Here is a 25199-nt window from a genome sequence, read left to right as displayed (position 1 = left end):
CTCTCTACCTGTCTCATGTCCAAGGAGCCAGGAAAAACTATATACATCTACCATCAAAATCACTTGTTTGCTCCACTTTTTAGACACTTATTTTTAGCTATACTTGTGTTGCTAACTTAGAATGATGTTAATATGTAATGCTAGCATGTAGCTCACATAGCTATGTTAGTATTGCTAACCTAGCATGATTTTAAAATGTAATGTTTTCTATCAAGAAAAGTGCACTTGTTATTAGAATAGAATAGAATAGAATAGATAGAATTGAAAGTACTTTATTTATCCCTGGGGGAAATTCAGCACCACAGTTCACTCACAATAGACAATAAACACTTAGGTATTTTTTTACATGTGAATAACATAAATACAGTCTATTATACAGCATTATTCACATGTGAATAACATAAATACAGTCTATTATACAGCATTATTCACATGTGAAAAATACAAATACAGTCTATTATACAGCATTATTCACATGTGAATAATATAAATACAGTCTATTATACAGCATTATTCACGTGTGAATAATATAAATACAGTCTATTATACAGCATTATTCACATGTGAATAATATAAATACAGTCTATTGTACAGCATTATTCACATGTGAATAATATAAATACAGTCTATTATACAGCATTATTCACATGTGAATAATATAAATACAGTATTATACAGCATTATTCACATGTGAATAATATAAATACAGTGTATTACACAGCATTATTCACGTGTGAATAACATAAATACAGTCTATTATACAGCATTATTCACGTGTGAATAACATAAATACAGTCTATTATACAGCATTATTCACATGTGAATAACATAAATACAGTCTATTATACAGCATTATTCACATGTGAATAATATAAATACAGTCTATTATACAGCATTATTCACGTGTGAATAACATAAGTACAGTCTATTATACAGCATTATTCACATGTGAATAATATAAATACAGTCTATTATAGAGCATTATTCATGTGTGAATAACATAAATACAGTCTATTATACAGCATTATTTACATGTGAATAACATAAATACAGTCTATTACACAGCGTTAGCATGTTGCTCACATAGCTATGCTAGTGTTGCTAACCTAGCATGATGTTAAAATGTAATGTTAACATGTAGCTTACATAGCTATAGTAGTGTTGCTAACCTAGCATGGTGTTAAAATGTAATGTTAGCATGTAGCTCACATAGCTATAGTAGTGTTGCTAACTTAGCATGATGTTAAAATGTAATGTTAGCATGTAGCTTACATAGCTATAGTAGTGTTGCTAACCTAGCATGATGTTAAAATGTAATGTTAGCATGTTGCTCACATAGTTATGCTAGTGTTGCCAATCTAGCATGATTTTAAAATGTAATGTTAGCATGTTGCTCACATAGCTATGCTAGTGTTGCTAACCTAGCATGATTTTAAAATGTAATGTTAGCATGTTGCTCACATAGCTATGATAGTGTTGCCAACCTAGCATGATGTTAAAATGTAATGTTAGCATGTAGCTCACATAGCTATAGTAGTATTGCTAACCTAGCATGATGTTAAAATGTAATGTTAGCATGTAGCTCACATAGCTATGCTAGTGTTGCTAACCTAGCATGATGTTAAAATGTACTATTAGCATGTAGCTCACATAGCTATACTAGTGTTGCTAACCTAGCATGATGTTAAAATGTAATGTTAGCATGTAGCTCACATAGCGATGCTAGAGTTGCTGATGTTTTCCCACTCTTTAATGTTACACAGTTGTATGTGACATGTGACATTTGTTACTTTGGACAGGTGCCCAGTCAAAAGTGGCTCAAGTACACAATAGTGCTTCTCTGAGAAAAACACAACTCGCTAGCCTTAAAGCTACACTTACACCAAATCCTGTGTTACCAGAAATGACTTCCAAACTGCCTAAATGTCAGCATCAAGGCCTAATACACTACCGTGTATGTATTTAAAAATGGTTGACATATATTTAAAAATGTGATCTTTAAAAGAGAGCAGTAGAAACATGTGTTCTCACCCGATGATGAGGAATCCTTGGTAAAGCGGCACTGAAGCAAAGTAGAAGACAGACGAGAAGACGGCCTGGAGGGAGAGAAAATGATCGTTAGTTGCAGCCCTACTTGTTGGAATACCTCCTCAGCCTTCTACTATGCCGGTGAGAGGCCTGCTTTATGGTCTACAATAAAGTTTGACGAGCAAGGAAACCAGGAAGCGGCTGATCAGTCGATCATGTCAACATTGGCACACGCCGCTATAAATAGTTTGTCTGCGTAAGCGCTCATAATAACAATATCACTAATACTTGGTTAATATTCTAATCACCAAATGTAAATGGAGTATTGTTGGCGCTTTTTGGATGTTTTTTTGTTACGTTTTATGGGCGGAAAAGAGGACCTCCCATTGACTGCAATGTAAGCTGACTTTTACTTACGAGTTAGAATGCACTAGGGTTGTACGGTATACCAGTACTAGTATAGTATCGCGGTACTAATGAATCAAAAACGGTACTATACTCTGAAAAGTACCGGTTCACAATTTTTTTTAATTGATTTTTTTTTTAACGGGCATAACGCCGCGCCGTCACGTCGTGACATTGCTGGTTTTACAAGCAGAGGAGCATGTTCGGCAGCGCACACACACACAGTACTTACAAGCAGACACAGTGTGTAGACAGAAAAGGGAGAATGGATGCATTTTGGCCTAAAAAGTAAAGATAAAAGTGAAGTTATAACACTGAAACACCCTCAGGAAGAGGTGCTTTAAGACATGGCTAGCTAGCTAGTGGCTAACGTCCATCCGCAGTGTTTTAGCTACTTCTAAGTCACTAATCCTCGCCTCCATGGCGACAAATAAAGTGAGTTTCTTACAAGTATCATTATCACTGCAGGATGAGGAATAGCTAAATATGCTTCACTACACACCGTAGGAGGATACAATAGCTCACCGCCGTCACAATGTAAACAAACGGTGGCTCTACACCTGACATCCACTGTAATGATACCAAGTACAAGAGCGTATCTAGTCGATACTACTATCATTACATCGATATTTTTTATCGTCACAAAATGTTTTTTTTAAATGTATATTATGTTTATAAACTCAGTACATACATGAGTACTTAAATTATGACCAATGTATGATCCTGTAACTACTTGGTATCAGATCGATATCTAAATGTGTGGTATCATCCAAAACTAATGTAAAGTATCAAAGAAGAGAAGAATAAGTGATTATTACATTTTAACAGAAGTGTAGATAGAACATGTTGAAACAGAAAATAAGCAGATATTAACAGTAAATGAACAAGTGGATTAATAATCATTTTTTACAGTTTGTCCTTTATAATGTTGACAAAATAATAGGTGTATAAATGACACAATATGTTACCGCATACGTCAGCAGACTAATTAGGAGTCTTTGTTTGTTTACTTACTACTAAAAGACAAGTTGTCTAGTACAGTGGTTCTCAAATGGGGGTACGCGTACCCCTGGGGGTACTTGAAGGTATGCCAAGGGGTACGTGAGATTTTTTTAAAAAATATCTGTCAAAAAGAACTGTGAAAAGAAATGCAACAATGCAATATTCAGTGTTGACAGCTAGATTTTTTGTGGACATGTTCCATAAATATTGATGTTAAATATTTCTTTTTTTGTGAAGAAATGTTTAGAATGAAGTTCATGAATCCAGATGGATCTCTATTACAATCCCCAAAGAGGGCACTTTAATTTGATGATTACTTGTATGTGTAGAAATCTTTATTAGGGTCCGCACAGGACCAAAAGGGAGTCCTTTTGCAATGGGACGAAAGGACACTATTGAAATTGTAAGGTTTTATTATTATTTATTATTATTATTCAGCCGCCACAAAAAACTCTAATTTGACCCACTTAACATGCTTCAAAACTCACCAAATTTGACACACACATCAGGACCTGCGAAAATTGCCATCTAATAAAAAAACCAAACCCCAAAAATCAAAATTGCGCTCTAGCGCTCCCCTAGGAAAAAACAGAAACAAACTGCCTGTAACTCCCACTAGGAAGGTCGTAGAGACATGAAACAAAAACTCTATGTAGGTCTGACTTAGACCTACATTTCATAATTTAACATTCTCGGGCAAAAACCAACAGGAAGTTGGCAATTTCCCCTTCAAGACAAAAATGTACTAAAAACACTCATTTTTGTCTCTTTGAGCTGTAATTTGACCCCCTTAAAATACTTTAAAACTCACCAAACTTTTCACACACATCAGGACTGGTAAAAATTGCGATCTAATAAAAAAAAAACGAACCCCAAAACTCAAAATTGCGCTCTAGCGCAATTTTTGAATAAAACAGAGACAAAACTGCTCCTCAGAGGAAAACACAGACAAAACTGCTTGTAACTTCCGGTAGGAACATCTTAGAGACATGAAACAAAAACCTCTATGTAGGTCTCACTTAGACCGACATTTCATAGATTGACACCCTTCAGCAAAAATCAACAGGAAGTTTGCAATCCCTCCTTCAAAACTAAATTTTTGTTAAAACCGGTCACCAAACATCAAACATTATCTCCTCTGAGCGCGTTTGTCGTTTCGGCTTCAAACTACTACAGGAGAGAGATTGAACCCTTCTGATTGACGGATACTCAAAGAGTTTGGATAAGTGCTACGGTTTTCATTTTACGAGCCTTCAAAGAACCGCTGCGCTGATAATGCTGTGTTTTTACGAGCCTTAATATAACCACTGTACCACTGCGCTGATGTCAACAAAAGTATTGGGACACTTAGGACTAACAGTAGACAAAAGTTTTTGGACACTTAGGACTAGCACCTGCCAAATATGCGGGCCCGACCAACGCTGCTTGCAGCTTTAATTTATAATTGAATCACTTGTTTATTTTTCAACAAGTTTTTAGTTATTTTTATATCTTTTTTTCCAAATAGTTTAGGAAAGACCACAACAAATGAGCAATATTTTGCACTGTTATACAATTTAATAAATCAGAAACTGATGACATAGTGCTGTATTTTACTTCTTTATCTCTTTTTTTCAACCAAAAATACTTTGCTCTGATTAGGGGGTACTTGAATTAAAAAAATGTTCACAGGGGGTACATCACTGAAAAAAGGTTGAGAACCACTGCTCTAGTATGTTCACTATTTTATTTAAGGACTAAATTACAATAATAAACATATGTTTCATGTACCCTAAGATTTTTTGTTCAAATAAAGCAAATAATGCCATTTTTTGTGGTGCCCTTTATTTAGAAAAGTATCAAAAGTATCGAAATACATTTTGGTACTGGTACCAAAATTTTGGTATGGGGACAACCCTAGTATGCAATTAAAAAAATGACATCAGTCGTCATGTCTTTCATAAAGATTGTGAACGATAAGCTAACTTTAAAAAAAAAAAAGTGCTGTTCCCCTTTAAGTAATGAAGTACAATACGAGAGAACAGGTGACCCTTTTGTGATCTTCTGGTATTTTACAGCGCCCGGGACTAAGTTGAGCGTGTGACGTTGGCATGACTGGTGCAGCATTATTGAGCTGTCAGGCTGTGGTTGTGGTCGTCCAGACTTGGCGGGAGAGGTGAGCACCTCCCCCCGCTTGAGACGCTGAGTCATGGACGGGGTTATGGTAGCGGTGGTAGCGTAGGGGGCGCTCTGACTCATGACCCCCGCCCCCCTGCATATGTGTAACCCGAAATCATCCAAATCTGATGCACATTATATACTCCAAGAGTGGAAAACGCTTTAAAGTGCATTGTATGAATTGCACAATTTAAGGCATTTGAATTTCGACTGCAGTTTTTTTTCCCCTCTTTTCACTGTCAAGTACGATACTACGTAAACAGGCCCTGAGATCCTTTCAATACGGTATCGACTCAAATGTCCAGTGAGACAATATTAAAAAAAATAATAATAATAATTTAAAAGGCCACTTTTCGGCAAAGCAAAATAACCCAGCATGGGACCAAAGAAAGTTGCGAGTGCCAGCACTTTGATTAAAAAGGTGAAAAACACAATTTATTTCAAGAATTTGTAGCAAAGTATTTAGTCTTTTTGCATATGGCAGTCTTCACTAACAAGCTAAAAGTGACGTTAAATATTAATTTCATATGAGGGGTTCTTAACCTTTTTGACTTCAGGGCCATACTTTTCAATTAAATTATTAATCTTACTCTTGATTTTAATCGTATTCAATAATTATATCTAACCTTCCTAAAGTTTACCACCTTGTCAAATGATATGAAAGCATGTTTTAATCACAAAGATGAATATTTATTTAACACATACACCTAATTGGAAAAATAAGTCTATAAATAAATAAAATAAGTCTTTAAATAAATACTAGTAACTGATGAAAAAATAAATTTACATACAATTATCCATCCATCCATCCAAAGGGACAAGCGGTACATACAATTATGTTGTGCTAAAATAAATAAACTAGATTGTCAAAAAAAGAAAATACAGCTTCACCACTTTGGTCAAAATTTTTGTGCTTTAACTTTTATTTAAGACTTAAACTTTAGCTCAAGCCTTCTTCTTTTAATTTGATGTTGGCACACTGCCACAAGTGGTAGAAACATATATTACGGCCCAAACGGACCACAGCTGAGAAACACATCTTTTTAGGTGGCCCCCCTAATGGACCCTATGGTTAGGAAACAATGATGTATATGTACAAAACCCAAAACCAGTGAAGTTGTCACGTTGTGTAAATGGTAAATAAAAAGAGAATACAATGATTTGCAAATCCTTTTCAACTTATATTCAATTGAATAGACTGCAAAGACAAGATATTTAACGTTCGAACTGGTAAACTTTGTTATTTCCTTGCAAATATTAGCTCATTTGGAGTTTGGTGCCTGCAACATGTTTCAAAAAAGCTGGCACAAGTGGCAAAAAAGACTGACAAAGTTGAGGAATGCTCATCAAACACTTATTTGGAACATCCCACAGGTGAACAGGCTGATTGGGAACAGGTGGGTGCCATGATTGGGTATAAAAAGTATACCCAGTCATTCACAAACAAGGACGGGGCGAGGGTCACCACTTTGTCAACAAATGCCTGAGCAAATTGTTTAAGAACAACATTTCTCAACCAGCTATTGCAAGGAATTTAGGGATTCACCATCTACGCTCCGTAATATCATCAAAAGGTTCAAAGAATCTGGAGAAATCACTGCACGTAAGCCGTGATATTACGGACCTTCGATCCCTCAGGTGGTACTGCATCAAAAAGCGACATCAGTGTGTGAAGGATATCGCCACATGGGCTCAGGAACACTTCAGAAAACCACTGCAAGTAACTACAGTTGGTCGCTACATCTGTAAGTGCAAGTTAAAACTCTACTATGCAAAGCCAAAGCCATTTATCAACAACACCCAGAAATGCCGCCGGCTTCGCGGGGCCCGAGCTCATCTAAGATGGACTGATGCAAAGTGGAAAAGTGTTCTGTGGTCTGACGAGTCCACATTTCAAATTGTTTTTGGAAACTATGGACCAAAGAGGAAAATAACCATCTGGACTGTTCTAGGCGCAAAGTGTAAAAGGCAGCATGTGTGATGGTATGGGGGTGTATTAGTGCCTAAGACATGGGTAACTTACACATCTGTGAAGGCGCCATTAATGCTGAAAGGTACATACAGGTTTTGGAGCAACATATGTTGCCATCCAAGCGACGTCTTTTTCATGGACGCCCCTGCTTATTTCAGCAAGACAATGCCAAGCCACGTGTTACAACAGTGTGGCTTCGCAGTAAAAGAGTGCGGGTACTAGACTGGCCTGCCTGTAGTCCAGACCTGTCTCCCATTGAAAATGTGTGGTGCATTATGAAGCCTAAAATACCACAACGGAGACCCCCGGACCGTTGAACAACTTAAGCAAGAATAGGAAATAATTCCACCTGAAAAGCTTCAAAAATGTGTCTCTTCGGTTCCCAAACGTTTACTGAGTGTTGTTAAAAGGAAAGGCCATGTAACACAGTGGTAAAAATGCTCCTGTGACAACTTTTTTGCAATGTGTTGCTGCCATTAAATTCTAAGTTAACCTCTTAAGGCCCAAGCTGTTTGTTTACATGCTTTTTTTTATTTCTCTTTGCTATTTGGGCTTACTGGACCCTAATTTTTTGATATGATGTACTTAGTCCATAAGTACACAAACGTGTACTTCATGTTTAGTGACATGCTAATTCTTATTTTTACACTTTTTTTTTTCCAAATTCCATTGTATGTTGTACTCTTCTGACACCACCAGATGGCAGTATAAGTGTCCACATAAGCGGCCATAAGACCCCAATTCAGTAGTGTACACAATTGTGGAAATAAGAGCTAAAAGGTGCTGTCCACGCATGTGGCCACTAAACCTTTAGAGGTTTTAATGATTACCTTATTTTTCAGACTATAAGTCGCAGTGTTTATCATAGTTTGGCCGGGGGTGCGACTTATACTCAGGAGCGACTTATGTGTGAAATTATTAACACATTAGCGTAAAATATCAAATAATATTATTTAGCTTATTCACGTAAGAGACTAGACCAGGGGTCACCAACGCGGTGCCCGCGGGCACCAGGTAGCCCGTAAGGACCAGATGAGTAGCCCGCTGGCCTGTTCTAAAAATAGCTCAAATAGCAGCACTTACCAGTGAGCTGCCTCTATTTTTTAAATTGTATTTATTTACTAGCAAGCTGGTCTCGCTTTGCCCGACATTTTTAATTCTAAGAGAGACAAAACTCAAATAGAATTTGAAAATCCAAGAAAATATTTTAAAGACTTGGTCTTCACTTGTTTAAATAAATTCATTAATTTTTTTTACTTTGCTTCTTATAACTTTCAGAAAGACAATTTTAGAGAAAAAATACAACCTTAAAACTGATTTTAGGATTTTTAAACACATATACATTTTTACCTTTTAAATTCCTTCGTCTTCTTTCCTGACCATTTAAATCAATGTTCAAGTAAAAAAAATAATTTTATTGTAAAGAATAATAAATACATTTTAATTTAATTCTTCATTTTAGCTTCTGTTTTTTCGACGAAGAATATTTGTAAAATATTTCTTCAAACTTATTATGATTAAAATTCAAAAAAATTATTCTGGCAAATCTAGAAAATCTGTAGAATCAAATTTAAATCTTAATTCAAAGTCTTTTGATTTTCTTTAAAAAAATTTGTTCTGGAAAATCTAGAAGAAATAATGATTTGTCTTAGAAATATAGCTTGGTCCAATTTGTTATATATTCTAACAAAGTGTAGATTGGATTTTAACCTATTTAAAACATTTCATCAAAATTCTAAAATTAATCTTAATCAGGAAAAATTACTAGTGATGTTCCATACATTCTTTTTTTAAGTTTTTCTCTTCTTTTTTTCGGTTGAATTTTGAATTTTAAAGAGTCGAAATTGAAGATAAACTATGTTTCAAAATTTAATTGTCATTTTTTTCGTGTTTTCTCCTCTTTTAAACCGTTCAATTAAGTGTAAATATCATTAATTATTAATAATAACATAGAGTTAAAGGTAAATTGAGAAAATTGGCTATTTCTGGCAATTTATTTAAGTGTGTATCAAACTGGTAGCCCTTCGCATTAATCAGTACCCAAGAAGTAGCTCTTGGTTTCAAAAAGGTTGGTGACCCCTGGACTAGACGTATAAGATTTCATGGGATTTAGCGATTAGGAGTGACAGATTGTTTGGTAAACGTATAGCATGTTCTATATGTTATAGTTATTTGAATGACTCTTACCATAATATGTTACGTTAACATACCAGGCACCTTCTCAGTTGGTTATTTATGCCTCATATAACGTACACTTATTCAGCCTGTTGTTCACTATTCTTTAGACATTTTAAATTGCCTTTCAAATGTCTATTCTTGGTGTTGGCTTTTATCAAATACATTTCCCCAAAAATGCGACTTATACTCCAGTGCGACTTATATTTGTTTTTTCCTTCTTTATTATGCATTTTCAGCCGGTGCGACTTATACTCCGGAGCGATTTATACTCCGAAAAATACGGTAATCGCAAATTATGTTAACTGTCTAGTTATGCAAAAAATATATCATCAAACAATTAAACCATTTTTTAAAAATAGAAATAAATACTAATATTAATGATTTCAAAGCAAGTTATCCATCAAATTGTGCAATGTAAAAGTAGCAATCGATTTCATGGTCAAATTGTGAAATTGACTGTGGTTTTTACAGCATTTTTCTATAAATTAAAAAAACAGTACTTTTGTTTTACTGTAATAAACTGTGTTGCGTTTTGTGCTTTTACAGTAATACACGGAAAAATCTACAGTTGTTGATTTGCGGTGAAAACAAACAAACTGGCAGCTCAGGTGCCAAAATTTGACTGTAAAATTGCAGTTTGTTTTATTTACAGTAAAAAAACAAATGTACATTTTACAGTAAAATTCTGGCAACTGAGCTGCCTTTTTTTTTTTTTTTTACCATAAAAACAACAGTACCATTTTTCCATTTACAGTAATATACACTACATTTTGAGGTGAAATTATTGCAATTTACCATATTTCTTTTACATTTTACCGTATTTTTCGGAGTATAAGTCGCTCCGGAGTATAAGTCGCACCGGCCGAAAATGCATAATAAAGAAGGAAAAAACCATATATAAGTCGCACTGGAGTATAAGTCGCATTTTTTGGGGAAATGTATTTGATAAAAGCCAACACCAAGAATAGACATTTGAAAGGCAATTTAAAATAAATAAAGAATAGTGAACAACAGGCTGAATAAGTGTACGTTATATGAGGCGTAAATAACCAACTGAGAACGTGCCTGGTATTTTAACGTAACATATTATGGTAAGAGTCATTCAAATAACTATAACATATAGAACATGCTATACGTTTACCAAACAATCTGTCACTCCTAATCGCTAAATCCCATGAAATCTTATACGTCTAGTCTCTTACGTGAATGAGATCAATAATATTATTTGATATTTTACGCTTATGTGTTAATCATTTCACACATAAGTCGCTCCTGAGTATAAGTCGCACCCCCGGCCAAACTATGAAAAAAACTGCGACTTATAGTCAGAAAAATACGGTATACCCTTGTTTTAGTACCGTATTTTTCGGGAGTATAAGTCGCACCGGAGTATAAGTCGCATCTGCCGAAAATGCATAATAAAGAAGGAAAAAAACATATATAAGACGCCAAACTATGAAAAAAACTGTTACTTATAGTCCGAAAAATACGGTAATTTTATTAAAAAAGTAAAAAAAAATATTTGGGATCTTTGGATATGTTTCTGATATTTATTTAAATTATGTGTTATTGTTTTTTACAAATATAAAAACTAATTAAAATAAAAATCACATCAATAATTATAACAAAGCACAAAATGTGTCATCTTTTTTCGTGTTCATATCTGAAACAAAAATCATTCAGGGTTTTTTAAAATAATATTTGAAATATATCCTTGTTTTAGTAATTTTATTAAATAAGTTAAAAAATATATTTTGGATATTTTCTTTAGCTAAAAAAATAATAATAGCTACAAAATTTAATCAGAATCAGAATCAGAATAGTTTTATTGCCATTGTTTGAGAACGGGTTCACAAACTAGGAATTTTTCTTGGTGCAAACGTGCAACATAAAACACATATAACACATATTTGGTCATAAAAAGAGCTGTAACTTAGCTATCAGATAGACTTAGAAGGAATTCAAGGAATTCAAGGAGCTACTGTTAGGAGTTATTGTTCATTTGCCTGATGGCCGAGGGGAAAAAATAGAACATGCTATACGTTTACCAAACAATCTGTCACTCCTAATCGCTAAATCCCATGAAATCTTATACGTCTAGTCTCTTACGTGAATGAGTTCAATAATATTATTTGATATTTTACGCTAATGTGTTAATCATTTCACACATAAGTCGCTCCTGAGTATAAGTCGCACCCCCGGCCTAACTATGAAAAAAACTGCGACTTATAGTCAGAAAAATACGGTATACCCTTGTTTTAGTACCGTATTTTTCGGGAGTATAAGTCGCACCGGAGTATAACTCGCACCTGCCGAAAATGCATAATAAAGAAGGAAAAAAACATATATAAGTCGCCAAACTATGAAAAAAACTGCGACTTATAGTCCGAAAAATGCGGTAATTTTATTAAAAAAGTTAAAAAATATATTTTGGATCTTTGGATATGTTTCTGATATTAATTTAAATTATGTGTTATTGTTTTTTACAAATATAAAAAGTAATTAAAATAAAAATCACATCAATAATTATAACAAAGCAGAAAATGTATCATCTTTTTTCGTGTTAATATCTGAAACAAAAATCATTCAGAGTTTTTTTAAATAATATTTGAAATATATCCTTGTTTTAGTAAGTTTATTAAAAAAGTTAAAAAATATATTTTCGATATTTTCTTCAGCTAAAAAAACAATAATAGCTACAAACTATGTTATTCATCACAATATCTACTTTGGGATATAATAATATGTACACTGATCAACACTTTTGTTTTTGCTGCCATTTTTCATGAGTTGAACTCAAAGATCTTAAACTTTACTATATACACAAAAGACCTATTCCTCTCAAATATTGTTCACAAATCTGTCTTGGTGAGCATTTCTTCTTTGCCAAGGTAATCCATCCCACCTCACAGGTGTGGCATATGAACTACTAAACTATGAAAAAAAAAAGTGACTTATAGTCCGAAAAATACGGTACACAATTTTGGAAATAAGAGCTAAAAGGTGCTGTCCACGCATGTGGCCACTAAGGCCTTTAGTGGTTTTAATGATTGTTTGCCAAAAAAAAATGAAGTTTCTCAGTTGGAACATGAAATATCTTGTCTTTGCAGTCTATTCAATTGAATATAAGTTGAAAAGGATTAGCAAATCATTGTATTCTCTTTTTATTTACCATTTAGACAACGCAACAACTTCACTGCTTTTGGGTTTTGTATTTTACAATGTTTTCTGCATGTAAAACTATACTTTTCTCAAACAATTGTATTTTGTGTTCATATTAGTGGGTGTCTGGAACAGGTTACCGTATTTTTCGGAGTATAAGTCGCTCCGGAGTATAAGTCGCACCGGCCGAAAATGCATATTAAAGAAGGAAAAAAACATATATAAGTCGCACTGGAGTAAGAATAGACATTTGAAAGGCAATTTTAAATAAATAAAGAATAGTGAACAACAGGCTGAATAAGTGTACGTTATATGAGGCATAAATAACCAACTGAGAACGTGCCTGGTATGTTAACGTAACATATTATGGTAAGAGTCATTCAAATAACTATAACATATAGAACATGCTATACGTTTACCAAACAATCTGTCACTCCTAATCGCTAAATCCCATGAAATCTTATCTCTTACGTGAATGAGATCAATAATATTATTTGATATTTTACGCTAATGTGTTAATCATTTCACACACAAGTCGCTCCTGAGTATAAGTCTATGAAAAAAACTGCGACTTATAGTCCGAAAAATACGGTATACCCTTGTTTTAGTACCGTATTTTTCAGGAGTATAAGTCGCACCGGAGTATAACTCGCACCTGCCGAAAATGCATAATAAAGAAGGAAAAAAACATATATAAGTCGCCAAACTATGAAAAAAACTGCGACTTATAGTCCGAAAAATACGGTAATTTTATTAAAAAAGTTATTTGCCAAAAAAAAAAAAGAAGTTTCTCAGTGTGAACATGAAACATCTTGTCTTTGCAGTCTATTCAATTGAATATAAGTTGAAAAGGATTAGCAAATCATTGTATTCTCTTTTTATTGACCATTTACACAACGTGACAACTTCACTGCTTTTGTATTTCACAATGTTTTCTGCATGTAAAACTATACTTTTCTCAAACAATTGTATTTTGTGTTCATACTAGTGGGTGTCTGGAACAGGTTGTTTGGATTTACATGATTTATGGGGAAAATTGCTGCGTTTTGGTCTTGGTCTGACTAGGAAAATCTAAGTGTGCTGTAATTTGAAGGCGTGGTTGTACCTGCATGGTGCTGATGCAGAGGCTCCTGTGGATGACAAACTGGCTGAGGGCTGCAGATCTCTTGTAGCTGTTGCGACCGTGAACCATCAGCAGACGACCCAAATGTTTGAACTGAGTCACCGAGAAGTCTGCGGCCAGCGAGGCCTGCTTGCCTTCCTGTCAAACACGGGCGACACAAAGCGAGGTGAGCGGCTCCGGCCCACGTGGGACGCCTGAGCGTCTTCGTCATTGACAAAACACAAACATACGAGTGTGGTTGCGTGGATGTTTCCAGGAAATGGGTGATTCAATGTGAAATGTTGAACATGTGCCCCCGTCTCATGTGGGGTTCATTTGCTGCTTTTTAATGTATGAGGAGCTGTAGTTGCTGGCGGCGTTGCCAGGGTCTCAAATAACATTGGCAAAAACAGCTGGGGCTGTAGGCAACCTCCTGGCGTTGTTCTTTTTTTTTTAACGCCACAAGATGGCAGCAAATGCCTTAACAGTAAGCATGTGTCAGGTAAAAAGTTATGTGACTCTAAGGTATGCAGTTGCAACATAAATAAAAAAATTAGCAGGCTAACTGTTACCATATGTCACGTATCAAGTTATATGACTCTGGGGTAAACGCTTACATAATTGACCCAAAAAGTTAGCACGCTAATGTTAGAATTCCAACATGCAAACAGTTAGCATGTGTCACGTACCAAGTTTTATGACTCTGAGGTGTATGGCGGCAAAATTAGCTTGAAAAAAGTTAGCATGCTAATATTAGCATGCTAGCAGTTAGCATATGTAACACACAAAATTAAATGATTCGAGATGTACGGCCGCAAAATTGGCTAAAAAAGTTAGCATGGTAATGTTAGCATTCCAACATGCAAACAGTTAAGTGTCACATACCAAGTTTTATGACTCTGAGGTGTATGGCGACAAAATTAGCTTAAAAAAAAGTTAGCATGCTAATATTAGCATGCTAGCAGTTAGCATAAGTAACGCACAAAATTAAATTATTCGAGATGTACGGCCGCAAAATTGGCTAAAAAAGTTAGCATGCGAGCAATAAGCGTTTGTAACGTACAAAATTGAATGACTCCAAGATGTACGGCAGCAAAATTGGCTAAAAAAAAATTAGCATGCTAATGTTAGCATTCCAACATGCAAACCGTTAACAAGTGTTACATACCAAACTTTATGACTCTGAGGTGTACGGCGGCAAAATGAGCTAAAAGTGAATGGAGTTAAAATTGGCTGAAAAAGTCAGCACGCTAATATTAGCATGCTAACAGTTAGCATGCTAACAGTTAGCATATCTAACATACATAATTGAATGACTCCGAGATGTACGGCTGCAAAGTTGACTGAAAAAGTTACCATGCTAATATTAACAAGCTAGCAGTTAGCATATGTAACCTACAAAATTAAACAACTTCGAGATGTACGGCAGCAAAATTGGCTAAAAAAGTTGGCACGCTAATGTTAGCATTCCAACATGCAAACAATTAAGTGTCACATACCAAGTTTTATGACTCTGAGGTGTATGGCGGCAAAATTAGCTTAAAAAAAAGTTAGCATGCTAATATTAGCATGCTAGCAGTTAACATATGTAACGCACAAAATTAAATGATTCGAGATGTACGGCCGCAAAATTGGCTAAAAAAGTTAGCATGCTAATGTTAGCATTGCAACATGCAAACAGTTAAGTGTCACATACCAAGTTTTATGACTCTGAGGTGTATGGCGGCAAAATTAGCTTGAAAAAAGTTAGCATGCTAAAATTATCACGCTAGCAGTTAGCATATGTAACGCACAAAATTAAATGATTCGAAATATACGGCCGCAAAATTGGCAAAAAAAGTTAACATGCGAGCAATAAGCAATTGTAACGTGCAATAAGCATTTGTAACGTACAAAATTTAATGACTCCAAGATGTACGGCAGCAAAATTGGCTGAAAAAGTTAGCATGGTAATGTTAGCATTCCAACATGCAAACAGTTAAGTGTCACATACCAAGTTTTATGACTCTGAGGTGTATGTCGACAAAATTAGCTTAAAAAAAAGTTAGCATGCTAATATTAGCATGCTAGCAGTTAGCATATGTAACGCACGAAATTAAATTATTCGAGATGTACGGCCGCAAAATTGGCTAAAAAAGTTAGCATGCGAGCAATAAGCGTTTGTAACATACAAAATTGAATGACTCCAAGATGTACGGCAGCAAAATTGGCTAAAAAAAAATTAGCATGCTAATGTTAGCATTCCAACATGCAAACCGTTAACAAGTGTTACATACCAAGCTTTATGACTCTGAGGTGTAGGGCGGCAAAATGAGCTAAAAGTGAATGGGGGTAAAATTGGCTGAAAAAGTCAGCACGCTAATATTAGCATGCTAACAGTTAGCATATCTAACGTACAAAATTGAATGATTCCAAGATGTACGGCTGCAAAGTTGACTGAAAAAGTTACCATGCTAATATTAACAAGCTAGCAGTTAACATACGTAACGTACAAAATTAAACAACTCCGAGATGTACGGCAGCAAAATTGGCTAAAACAGTTAGCATGCTAATGTTAGCATTCTAACATGCAAACAGTTAAGTGTCACATACCAAGTTTTATGACTCTGAGGTGTATGGCGGCAAAATTAGCTTGAAAAAAGTTAGCATGCTAATATTAGCATGCTAGCAGTTAGAATATGCAACGCACAAAATTAAATGATTCGAGATGTACGGCTGCAAAATTGGCTAAAAAAGTTAGCATGCGAGCAATAAGCATTTGTAACGTACAAAATTGAATGACTCCAAGATGTACGGCAGCAAAATTGGCTAAAACAAATTTAGCATGCTAATGTTAGCATTCCAACATGCAAACATTTAAGTGTCACATACCAAGTTTTATTACTCTGAGGTGTATGGCGGCAAAATTAGCTGAAAAAAAGTTAGCATGCTAAAATTAGCACGCTAGCAGTTAGCATATGTAACGCACAAAATTAAATGATTCGAGATATACGGCCGCAAAATTGGCAAAAAAAGTTAGCATGCGAGCAATAAGCAATTGTAACGTGCAATAAGTATTTGTAACGTACAAAATGTAATGACTCCAAGATGTACGGCAGCAAAATTGGCTAAAAAAGTTAGCATGGTAATGTTAGCATTCCAACATGCAAACAGTTAAGTGTCACATACCAAGTTTTATGACTCTGAGGTGTATGGCGACAAAATTAGCTTAAAAAAAAGTTAGCATGCTAATATTAGCATGCTAGCAGTTAGCATATGTAACGCACAAAATTAAATTATTCGAGATGTACGGCCGCAAAATTGGCTAAAAAAGTTAGCATGCGTGCAATAAGCATTTGTAACGTACAAAATGTAATGACTCCAAGATGTACGGCAGCAAAATTGGCTAAAAAAGTTAGCATGCTAATGTTAGCATTCCAACATGCAAACAGTTAAGTGTTACATACCAAGTTTTATGACTTTGAAGTGTACGGCGGCAAAATGAGCTAAAAGTGAATGGGGGTAAAATTGGCTGAAAAAGTCAGCACGCTAATATTAGCATGCTAACAGTTAGCATATCTAATTTACAAAATTGAATGACTCCGAGATGTACGGCTGCAGAGTTGACTGAAAAAGTTACCATGCTAATATTAACAAGCTAGCAGTTAGCATACGTAACGTACAAAATTAAACAACTCCGAGATGTACGGCAGCAAAATTGGCTAAAAAAGTTAGCATGCTAATGTTTACATGTTCACAAGGTTCCCCCATTGTGGGATAAATAAAGTCTATCCCATCCCAAATCACTAAGACTTACAAACTAATTGGTTATGAATAATATGTTTTCATATATCGTCCTGCTGCTTCACATCGGCGTTTCCCAATGTTCACGTTCAAAAAATGCCATCATCAAACAAAAAGGTCAGAAATAGAAAATACACTGAAATATTGGGCTTGTTTAGTTGATTTACTAAATCAACTAATCACACACAGTAATCTTCCACAGCTCTGAGTCTAAATAAATACCCCTTTTCAATGAAGGTAAATTAAGAATGAAGATTATTGCAGGTTACCATTGTCTACCTACCATTTATCCCTTACATACATCACTAACTTAAAGAGGAACTGCAGTTTGCATATCATTCACGATCCTTATGTAAGACAAGAACACATAGGTTTTCTTTTTTTTAATATGCATTTTAATTCGTAAAACACAAGGTGGCTAACAACGTAGCTCATGGGACTACTCTGTTCCGCCCATAAAGCCCTCCAAAAAAATTGCCAACAATACATGTCGTGACCTGAATATTAACCAAGTATTAGCAATATTGTTATTATAAGCGCTGACGCAGACCATCTATTTTTTAGCAGCGAGCTAACTCGCTTATGCAGCTAGTGCGGAAATACGACCAAATCACCCCAATTCTCAAATCCCTTCACTGGCTTCCTGTTCCACTCAAAGTCTCCCTACTAACCCAGCAGTACCTCAAAGAACTGCTCACCCCCAAATCCTCCACACGACACCTCCGCTCCGGACAGGCTAACCTCCTCCAGCCTCCGAGGACAAAGCTACAAACAATGGGAGACCGGGCTTTCTGCTCCGCCGCTCCCAGTCTGTGGAACGCTCTCCCTGACCACCTGAGGGCACCACAGACTGTGGATGCTTTTAAAGAAGGCTTAAAAACCCTTCTTTTTAAAAAAAAGCCTTTTTTCAGATATATGCATACTAGTTCTAACTATCAGGCTGTTCTAGTTTTTATTTTTATTTATTTATTTTTATTTTTTTAATACACTGTAGCACTTTGAGGTTGTTTGCTCAATGTAAAGTGCTTTTTACATATAAAATCTATTATTATTAGGGATGTCCGATAATGGCTTTTTTGCCGATATCCGATATTGTCCAACTCATAATTACCGATACCGATATATACAGTCCTGGAATTAATACATTATTAAGCCTAATTTGGACAACCAGGTATGGTGAAGATAAGGTCCTTTTTGCCGATATCCAATATTCCGATATTGTCCAACTCTTAATTACAGATACCGATATCAACCAATACCGATATATACAGTCGTGGAATTAACACATTATTATGCCTAATTTGGACAACCAGGTATGGTGAAGATAAGGTCCTTTTTAAAAATAAAAAATAAAATAAGATAAATAAATTAAAAACATTTTCTTGAATAAAAAAGAAAGTAAAACAATATAAAAACAGTTACATAGAAACTAGTAATTAATGAAAATTTGTAAAATTAACTGTTAAAGGTTAGTACTATTAGTGGACCAGCAGCATGCACAATCATGTGTGCTTACGGACTGTATCCCTTGCAGACTGTATTGATATATATTGATATATAATGTAGGAACCAGAATATTAATAACAGAAAGAAACAACCCTTTTGTGTGAATGAGTGTAAATGGGGGAGGGAGGTTTTTTGGGTTGGTGCACTAATTGTAAGTGTATCTTGTGTTTTTTATGTTGATTTAAAAAAAACAAAAAAAAAAAAACAACCTGATACCGATATTAAAAAAAACGATACAGATAATTTCCGATATTACATTTTGAAGCATTTATCGGCCGATAATATCGGCAGGGCAATATTATCGGACATCTCTAATTATTATTATTATTATTATTGACATACTGAGGTGCTTCTTTATCTAAACAGGAAGTAATAAAAACCCTGTCAGTCTGCATCCCAGTGAGACAGACATTGTACATCAGGGGTCACCAACGCGGTGCCCGTGGACCCCAGGTAGCCCGTTAGGACCAGATGAGTCGCCTGCTGGCCTGTTCTAAAAATAGCTCAAATAGCAGCACTTACCAGTGAGCTGCCTCTATTTTTTAAATTGTATTTATTTACTAGCAAGCTGGTCTCGCTTTGCCCGACATTTTAATTCTAAGAGAGACAAAACTCAAATGGAATTTGAAAATCCAAGAAAATATTTTAAAGACTTGGTCTTCACTTGTTTAAATAATTTCATTATTTTTTTTACTTTGCTTCTAATAACTTTCAGAAAGACAATTTTAGAGAAAAAATACAACCTTAAAAATGATTTTAGGATTTTTAAACACATACCTTTTTTACCTTTTAAATTCCTTCCTCTTCTTTCCTGACAATTTAAATCAATGTTCATGTAAATTTATTTTTTTATTGTAAAGAATAATAAATACATTTTAATTTAATACTTCATTTTAGCTTCTGTTTTTTCGACGAAGAATATTTGTGAAATATTTCTTCAAACTTATTATGATTAAAATTCAAAAAAATTATTCTGGCAAATCTAGAAAATCTGTAGAATCAAATTTAAATCTTATTTCAAAGTCTTTTGAATTTCTTTTAAAATTTTTGTTCTGGAAAATCTAGAAGAAATAATGAATTGTCTTTGTTAGAAATATAGCTTGGTCCAATTTGTTATATATTCTAACAAAGTGCAGATTGGATTTTAACCTATTTAAAACATGTCATCAAAATTCTAAAATTAATCTTAATCAGGAAAAATTACTAATGATGTTCCATAAAATTTTTTTTAAATTTTTTCAAAAACATTCGAATTAGCTAGTTTTTCTCTTCTTTTTTTCGGTTGAATTTTGAATTTTAAAGAGTCGAAATTAAAGATAAACTATGTTTCAAAATTTAATTGTCATTTTTTTCGTGTTTTCTCCTCTTTTAAACCGTTCAATTAAGTGTAAATATCATTAATTATTAATAATAACATAGAGTTAAAGGTAAATTGAGCAAATTGGCTATTTCTGGCAATTTATTTAAGTGTGTATCAAACTGGTAGCCCTTCGCATTAATCAGTACCCAAGAAGTAGCTCTTGGTTTCAAAAAGGTTGGTGACCCCTGTTGTACAGTAAGTGATTATTTTATTATGTTGGTAGTTTGTATATTTTGTTTAGCACTTAGCAATACTGCTACATGTCCACTAAAGCTTCATCTGTTTAGCACACAGCTTCGAAAACTTGTTATTCATTCCCGGTAAATTCTCGCTCAAAAATATAAGGTTCTGTATTATGATTTGTCCCAAAGTAGTCTTTGTTGTCTCTCATGAAGTCTGCCACGATTATTAGTGTAAAAGCGAATGTTGTGAAATCAGATAGATAGTAATCACAAAGTGCTCTTGTCTTACAAAAAGGATTGTGAACGATAGGCAAAATAAAAAAAATATAAAGTGCAGTTCCCCTTTAACGAAGAACCAAAAATAATGCGCATGAACGTGACTTTACAATAAAATGGGCAGGAAATTGGAGCGGTGTGAGCGCTTCGCCCGGTGCGAGTCTTACTTTTCCCTCCACTCCCACGCCACAGTCGGCTTCCTGGATCATGCTGACATCGTTTCCTCCGTCCCCTAAGAGAAAACAAAAGCCATAGAGGTGTCAGGATTCACATCGGCCGCGCGCCAATAAACACTGTACGCTCCTCGGGACACGCCCTTTGTTGGGGGAAGATGGAATGCGTGACGCAGTTCGACCAAACTGCTACTGTGGTACGGTTTACGCTAACGGGCATGACGTCACGCAGTAGCGTGGTGAGATAGCGCCTGGCGGCCATGAAGAAGGAGGCCGCACAGTCAACGTCAACAACAATGGTGGACATCTTCCTATACAGGAAGTGACCAGTCGCTGTCCAACTATCAGTGTGCAGCTTCATCGACTGCATTTTGAGTTTCGAGTCCTTTCAAGTCCTTTTAACCACGGACTAATATATTTACACAGATTGTGTATGCTTTTAAAAAACACTGTATTTTTTTTATTAAAACAAGTGCATTTGAAATTGCAGGGGAAAAAAATTGTGCTGACATTGCACTTCATAATAGCACTATTAACCAGTCATTTTAAACATTAAAAAAATTCCTTTACAGAATAAACACATTTGAAAAAACAAGTGCAACTGTACTTATTTGCACAAAAGTGTTAACATTGTATTTCCAAGGCATATTGCATTTTAACTACCGGGTACTTCCACAGCAGTTTCTATCCTGTTCTTACCTTATCTCATTGATCTTATCTCATACTGTATGTGTGTTGATGTGTGCGTACACATGAAAAACATAACAAATACACGAACATAACAATGAACAGAGTTGTACTTTTTAGATGTCAGGGCCCTACGCAATATGTACACATATTCTTAATATAGGATACATTTTAACTGACCTTTATTTGACTATGTTTGTCTTTTTGTAGGTGGCTAAAATACGCGGTGCTGCTGACCGCCGTCTAACGTTACGTTACTGTGTGTGATACATTGACTAACGTAACGTTATGTGTAGGTACCTCATGCAACCCTGCTTAAAAAAAATCACTTGAAAAAAAGTATGAATAAGGTAGCGAACTGCAGTGGACGAAACAGATTGCAGTGTTTGCAATGACGTTATAACCATAGACATCTTATAAGTAGACGCAGCATTGGCTGCTGTGACGCGAGAAATTCGTCTGCCATCTTGAAGTGGTGATGAGGAGCCGGCGAGCAGCCTAAACTGACAGTTGACAGGTAGAAAACAAAGCTGGGCTGGTGTTCAGCGTTTTCCTGCTCAATTGAGCGGACTGTTGAAAATAGGAATCGGGGGATTACTATTACTATAACCTATGGTGGCATCATGCCTTCAGTGTGCATATTGTATATAGTTCTCTGCAAACCTATGGTGGCATCATGCCTTCAGTGTGCATATTGTATATAGTTCTCTGCAAACCTATGGTGGCATCATGCCTTCAGTGTGCATATTGTATATAGTTCTCTGCAAACCTATGATGGCATCATGCCTTCAGTGTGCATATTGTATATAGTTCTCTGCAAACCTATGGTGGCATCATGCCTTCAGTGTGCATATTGTATATAGTTCTCTGCAAACCTATGATGGCATCATGCCTTCAGTGTGCATATTGTATATAGTTCTCTGCAAACCTATGATGGCATCATGCCTTCAGTGTGCATATTGTATATAGTTCTCTGCAAACCTATGGTGGCATCATGCCTTCAGTGTGCATATTGTATATAGTTCTCTGCAAACCTATGGTGGCATCATGCCTTCAGTGTGCATATTGTATATAGTTCTCTGCAAACCTATGGTGGCATCATGCCTTCAGTGTGCATATTGTATATAGTTCTCTGCAAACCTATGGTGGCATCATGCCTTCAGTGTGCATATTGTATATAGTTCTCTGCAAACTTATGAAATGTTCTATTTTGTCTTCATTATTTTGTCAGAATGCACCAGAATGCTCCATTTGTATGTGAAAATCACAAAGAAATCTTCTGGGGGAGGAAGACCCCCCTACAGGGGTTTGCTTTACAAACTTTCAGCCCCACCTAAAACAAAATTCACCAGCCGCCACTGATTATGAGGCATTCTCATTTTAGGCAAAGTATAAGACAATACTTTCTTAACAGTATAATTGTAACCAGGAATAAGTCTTCAAGTAACAATATTCAAATACTTAACATTGTTGGGTAAGGCAGAATTTGGTTTTATTCTGAATCCAGAGAAACAGATTGGTGGTTTTAGCTGATATAAAGACTTTCAGGTGTTTATATATGTTTATGTTCAAGTATTTGGCAGACGCTTTTATCCAAAGCGACATACATAAAAAATACCTATAAAACAATCACTGTAGGTCCCTAAGATATATAGAAAACTAATGTATTGATACATTGTTTGTGTAGGATATACGCATGAATATATAACCTAATCATATTGTTTCTTCAACTTAAAAAGTAGCTGACCGTTTTTTTCCCCCTTCCCAACGTGTCCTGGGTGTTCCCCGTGGCCTCCTGCCGGTCGGACGTGCCCAAAACACCTCCCTATGGAGGCGTTCGGGTGGCATCCTGAGCAGATGCCCGAACCACCTCATCTGGCTCCTCTCCATGTGGAGGAGCAGCGGCTTTACTCTGAGTTCCTCCCGGATGAAAGAGCTTCTCACCCTATCTCTAAGGGAGAGCCCCGCCACCCGGCGGAGGAAACTCATTTCGGCCGCTTGTACCCGTGATTTTGTCCTTTCGGTCATAACCCAAAGCTCATGACCATAGGTGAGGATGGGAACGTAGATCGAGCGGTAAATTGAGAGCTTTGCCTTCCGGCTCAGCTCCTTCTTCACCACAACGGATCGGTACAGCGTCCGCATTACTGAAGACGCCGCACCGATCCGCCTGTCGATCTCACCATCCACTCTTCCCTCACTCGTGAACAAGACTCCGAGGTACTTGAACTCCTCCACTTGGGGAAAGATCTCCTCCCCAACTTGGAGATGGCACTCCACCCTTTCCCGGGCGAGCTATATATATGTATATACTGTATATATGTGTATATATATATATATATATACAGTATATGTGTATGTATATGTTTGTATCTGTATATATATCTATGTGTATATGTATATACATATGCATTTGTATGGATATATGCATGTGTGTGGATATATACATATATATATACATATATATATATATATATAGATATATATCTTCTTATCTTTTTTACTGTTTATATTACTATATTATTGTGTATGCACCTTAGGGGATCTGCTCCAATTTCGTTGTTCTTTGAACCTGTTCACTGTAATAATGACAATAAAACTCTATTCTATTCTACCACAAAACAGATAAGAAAGCGCTTCATTTCTCACCGACAGCACAGGTGAGCTTGCCCGTGCGCTCCTGCAGCAGCCGGATGATCTGCGCCTTCTGGGTGGGGGCGCAGCGGCAGCAGACCACGGCGGGACACTGGCACGCCAGCTCCATGAACTCGTACTCGTAGTACTTGAGGCAAACCTGCAGGTAGATGCAAGGTGAGCAACGCTTCGTAGATACATTTGTAATTCCGTGACATTTTGAAAAGTTGTCATTTGATTAATACAAGAGTGTTGCCACTTCACCTCCAGCGAGTCCCCCGATATCACCAGGGCGCAGTCGTGTTTCCTCCTGAAGGCGTTGAGCTCCAGGTGGGCTTCTCCTCGCGTGGTCACCTGTTGACCACATCAGCAAAAGCGCAAATTATTATCAATGTGTCATTATAGAATTGGTATTGTTGGAAACATATTGGAATAATATTGTACCGCATTGTACTACCCCACTTTTAGCTCAATAAAAAGAGGGTCTTTGCCCCAACATGGTAAAAGTGCTTGGAAAACCAAGGATGGTTTGTACGAAAACAATAAAATAAAAAAATTCTGAATAATTATTAAAATATAAATACAATAATGT

The 25199-nt window shown here is 35.8% G+C and overlaps 1 protein-coding gene across 1 annotated transcript in view; it reads right to left on the bottom strand.

The window, feature by feature from the left end:
- LOC133653331 (probable phospholipid-transporting ATPase IIA) overlaps positions 1 to 25199 on the bottom strand; it is a 130372-nt gene that overhangs the window by 9301 nt on the left and 95872 nt on the right. Inside the window, exons 20-24 of the mRNA XM_062052499.1 lie at positions 24872 to 24961; positions 24623 to 24767; positions 21281 to 21345; positions 14010 to 14165; positions 2032 to 2096 (exon numbers count right to left, since the gene is read on the bottom strand). Of these exons, the coding sequence (XP_061908483.1) occupies positions 2032 to 2096; positions 14010 to 14165; positions 21281 to 21345; positions 24623 to 24767; positions 24872 to 24961 (521 nt within the window). The remainder of the gene's footprint in view (positions 1 to 2031; positions 2097 to 14009; positions 14166 to 21280; positions 21346 to 24622; positions 24768 to 24871; positions 24962 to 25199) is intronic.

This window comes from Entelurus aequoreus, linkage group LG07 (genome assembly GCF_033978785.1).
Source record: "Entelurus aequoreus isolate RoL-2023_Sb linkage group LG07, RoL_Eaeq_v1.1, whole genome shotgun sequence".
Classification (NCBI taxonomy): Eukaryota; Metazoa; Chordata; class Actinopteri; order Syngnathiformes; family Syngnathidae; genus Entelurus; species Entelurus aequoreus.
Note: the sequence above shows the minus strand (reverse complement) of the source record. Positions and strands in the feature narration are given on the sequence as shown.